We start from the raw sequence: 3,897 nt of genomic DNA, 5'->3' as shown, positions 1-3,897 counted from the left end.
CATATCTGATTCGTCATTAATGCGCGGTTGGCTCCAATTAATGCGAGCTGACATTCCACCTGCAAAATTCACCTGCTCCGATAGATCGACAGTTGCAGACCTGTAAGATGATTAAGGACAACTCATCATACCCTCGCAGTACCCATCAAGTACCAACCAATGGCCGGATATCATGTCAGTCACTCCAAACTCTATAAATAGGAGACCTCACACAAGAAGTATCAATTAATACTCATTCCCTCATTTATTATTTACATTCATTGTTTTTTCTCTAACTTCTCCCTTATTTACTTCATTCTCTCTTTAGAAAATCACACGTATTGACTAGATCATTGGATAACCATTCCAGGTACCTCCCCGATGGATCCAAACAGCACTCCGACCAAGACTCCTAATCACTACTATCGGTCACTCAATACCAACAACACTTGATCAACATAAAACAACAATCATTAATTTGTGCCTCAGTAACAATTGAATCAACCATAAGTCCAGTTAATAACATCATGAATTTATTTTCACCTCTCTAGTCAAATATTATTGGATCCAAATTCTCAAGCAAACATTAACCATTCAATAATCAGATCAGGCTCATTTAGCACCTACATGTGGGGATTATCAAGGCTCAATTCAATTTACTAAAGCGTTTTGGTTTTAAACATTAAACATAATTGAGTTGAGTTTGGATTATACTTGGGAACATTCCTGCTATGTTGTATTATATACATTTTTAAAGCATATTTTTTTACAATTATTAGTACATTATCACATGTTTAAATTTTTAATGTAATTCTAGATATCTAAAACTCATTGAAAGTTGTCTTAAGCCCAGCCGCAAGATCCAAAGCTGCTTCTATTGCCGTCATAAGCCCAAAGAGCAAGTTTCCTTAAACTAATATTAAAAGTTATCCTAAGCCCGGTATTAATGCATATTATGCTCCAAATTAAGCAAATAAAAGAAATCATATATTGCTCAAACTATAAGACTCCACCTCAAATATTAATTTATTAGATTGGGCTCTTTTAACACAAAACTCTAAATAGTTAACTTAAGATAAATAATTGCCTTAAAAACATTTTCAAATTAATTCATATGTATTGCATATGTTGTAAGGTAGATATTTTATTTTAATTTAAAAATAATTATTGATGTCCCGAGTCTTTAGACTAATTTTAATCGGATTCGTGATTCTTCATTCACTACAAAACAACACGTTTTCCAAATCTAAAACAAACTCCCCTATTTAACTGTGTTTACTATTGAAAATTTCAAAATCTAATAAACCAAAGTAGAAAAAAAGAAACAAAAAAAGTATTAGTATTGTATGATTATTACATAGACCAAAGAAGCTAGCAAACAAGGGAGAATAGATCATGATACAATGGGGACAAGATCTTCAAAACGAAAAAACATTGCTCAAATATTAGACAATGAAGCTAAATCAGCCATTGATCGTATCACTGATCTCCCTGATGCTGTTCTTCATCACATACTTTTTCTCCTTCCCATCAAATGTGTAGCACAAATGAGTATTCTTTCTAAGAGATGGAAATTTCTTTGGTCCACTTTCCCAGACCTTGACTTCACAACCCTTAACCCATTTGAAATTTCTTCCAAAAATCTTAAATTTATGAACTATGACAAACATAGAAATCATCCCTTGGATACAGCACAAATGGATTTCATTACCCAAGTTTTTTCCATTCGTGACAAGCATTCAGACATTAGGATTCTTTGTTTTCGTGCCCGTTTGAGTTTTTCTAGATTAAACAGTTTGATTCGTAGTGCTATTAGGCATAATGTTAAAGAACTTGACATTGAAGTCACCACTTCTGTGACCACAGATGATTATTTCAACTTTCCTAGATGTGTTATAGGGAGTGAATCTTTAAGGGTCTTAAAATTAAAATCCGGTTTTCGTTTGCCACCATCATCTATTATGAGAGATGGGTTTCAATCTCTTCATACATTGTCACTTTCCCTAGTGATTTTGTATAATCAGCCTAATCTCTCTGATTTGTTCTCTGAATCATCATTTCCTTTGTTGAAAAAATTGCACCTAGATATGTGCTTTGGATTGAAATATCTCCATGTTGGTTGTCGGGGTCTTGAAGATTTGAGCTTAGAGAAATGTTTTCAGCTGCAAGGTTTGGATATCTCATGTGCAAAACTAGCAAAAATGAGAGTAACAAGTTGTTTTGATGCGTATAGTAAAAAGAGTTGGGTAAGAATCAATGCCCCAAAGCTTGAACATTTGTTTTGGCAATTTAATGCTGTTAGTGACACTACTATTTTTGAGCCTTCAAATTTCTTACGTGAGGCCTATGTTGGTCTCTTCATGCTGAATAGAGCTAATGGCATGGGTAAGGTTCAAAGTGTCAATGGTTTCTTGTCTGGACTATCTCATGCTGGTTCACTGATTCTTGAAAGCCAAACCTTTGAGGTATAATTTATTTTCTATTTTAGAAGCACCCAAACTCTCCAAGTATTTAATTGCCATACTCTTTTCTCACCACTAGTATAAAGTTAAGTTATATATTTTATCATATCACATAATGTTTGACTCTCATAATTATCATGCATCTTAAAAATTGTAAGTGGATAGATGTAATTGTAACAGAATTTTACAATATAATCAGTAAAATTAAACTCATACTGATTGAGTTAGATTGCTGAAGAGTTTTCTCCAACTTTTTCTTAGCTGTATGATCTTTAATTGTAATTTTTTGCTACTCTAAAATTGATGAATACTTTTTTTTTTCATTCATGATTATTAGAATTAATATATTGGGTGAACATAATTACTCAACGAGTTTAATCCCTTTCATTGCAGATTCTATCAAACAATAACTTCTATATTCAGCCATTTTGTAATCTTAAATCATTGGAGCTGCATACTGGTTTCAAAAAAAGCAATGTTCAAGGATTAGCATGCCTATTCAGGAGCTCTCCAACACTTCATACTCTGATTCTCAAGATCACTAATGATCGTAAGATTGAAAGAAAAGTAAGCTATACCATAAATTTGTTCATTGTTATTATTTTATGCATGTTCGTTTTAAAAAAATAACAGCAGGATTTATCAAGAACAAAACTAGTAGAGCTAGATAAACAAGAGACCAAAAAACGGAGCACACATGTCCTACTAAGTGTGTCAATTAATTGAAGAAATAAAATATTTTAATTAAAAGTTTAATAATTAAATATTTTTTTGACTAATCATATTCCTAAGTAATGATAGCCATTTTTTGGAGACAACTTTTCACCCAAAAAAAGGACCAAAAGAAGTCTAAAAAAAGACACCACCCCAAGAGAAAAAAGACTCAAAAAACAAGACCAAGAAAAGAAAACAAACCAAAAAATCCCAAATAACTCCAATGATATATTAATTGAACCATTCATATTTTCCAGGAAGAGTAAACGTTTTGATTCAATAATTTTATCAAACTTTAGTTTTCATTTTTATTTGTTTCAGCAATGGAATAGGGACTTATGGGACATGAGTAGCACGGAAGAAGAGCAGTATTGGGAATCTCAGATACCAACTCTAATGTCTTTCCTACAACACTTGAGATTGGTGAAAATCCATGGGTTTCTAGATTGTGAGAATGAAGTTACACTTGCAAAGTTTCTCCTCAAACATGGTAAGGCCTTAGAAGAAATGATATTATGTGCAGGAGATTGCAACGATAGAGATACTCTTAGAAGACAAAAAATAAGGTCGCAAATGATGGGATTTTCTTCGGCTTGTTCTAATGCAAAAGTGGCATTTAAGTAACAGGGCATGTTCTGTAAATTGAGGGATATTTTTTTGGTACCACTAAACATATCTTCATGGGTAAAAAATTAATTACTTTCAGACTTTGTGATTGTCTCTTCCAACAACAACAAATGAA

The 3,897-nt window shown here is 32.6% G+C and overlaps 1 protein-coding gene across 2 annotated transcripts; it reads left to right on the top strand.

Moving 5' to 3' along the window:
• Nucleotides 1,293-3,897, top strand: LOC109353733 (putative F-box/FBD/LRR-repeat protein At4g03220). Of its 2 annotated transcripts, none has more exons than XM_019596097.1 (3): nt 1,293-2,444; nt 2,835-3,008; nt 3,477-3,897. In XM_019596097.1, the coding sequence occupies exons 1-3, from the start codon at nt 1,383-1,385 to the stop codon at nt 3,777-3,779; spliced, it is 1,539 nt and encodes a 512-aa protein (XP_019451642.1). In that variant the 5' UTR covers nt 1,293-1,382; the 3' UTR covers nt 3,780-3,897. The 2 variants fall into 2 exon arrangements, with proteins under 2 accessions (XP_019451642.1, XP_019451643.1); XM_019596098.1 differs by lacking the exon at nt 3,477-3,897 and adding an exon at nt 3,078-3,143 and having other exon boundaries at nt 2,835-2,991.

This window comes from Lupinus angustifolius, chromosome LG08, assembly GCF_001865875.1.
Source record: "Lupinus angustifolius cultivar Tanjil chromosome LG08, LupAngTanjil_v1.0, whole genome shotgun sequence".
NCBI lineage: Eukaryota > Viridiplantae > Streptophyta > Magnoliopsida > Fabales > Fabaceae > Lupinus > Lupinus angustifolius.
Note: the sequence above shows the minus strand (reverse complement) of the source record. Positions and strands in the feature narration are given on the sequence as shown.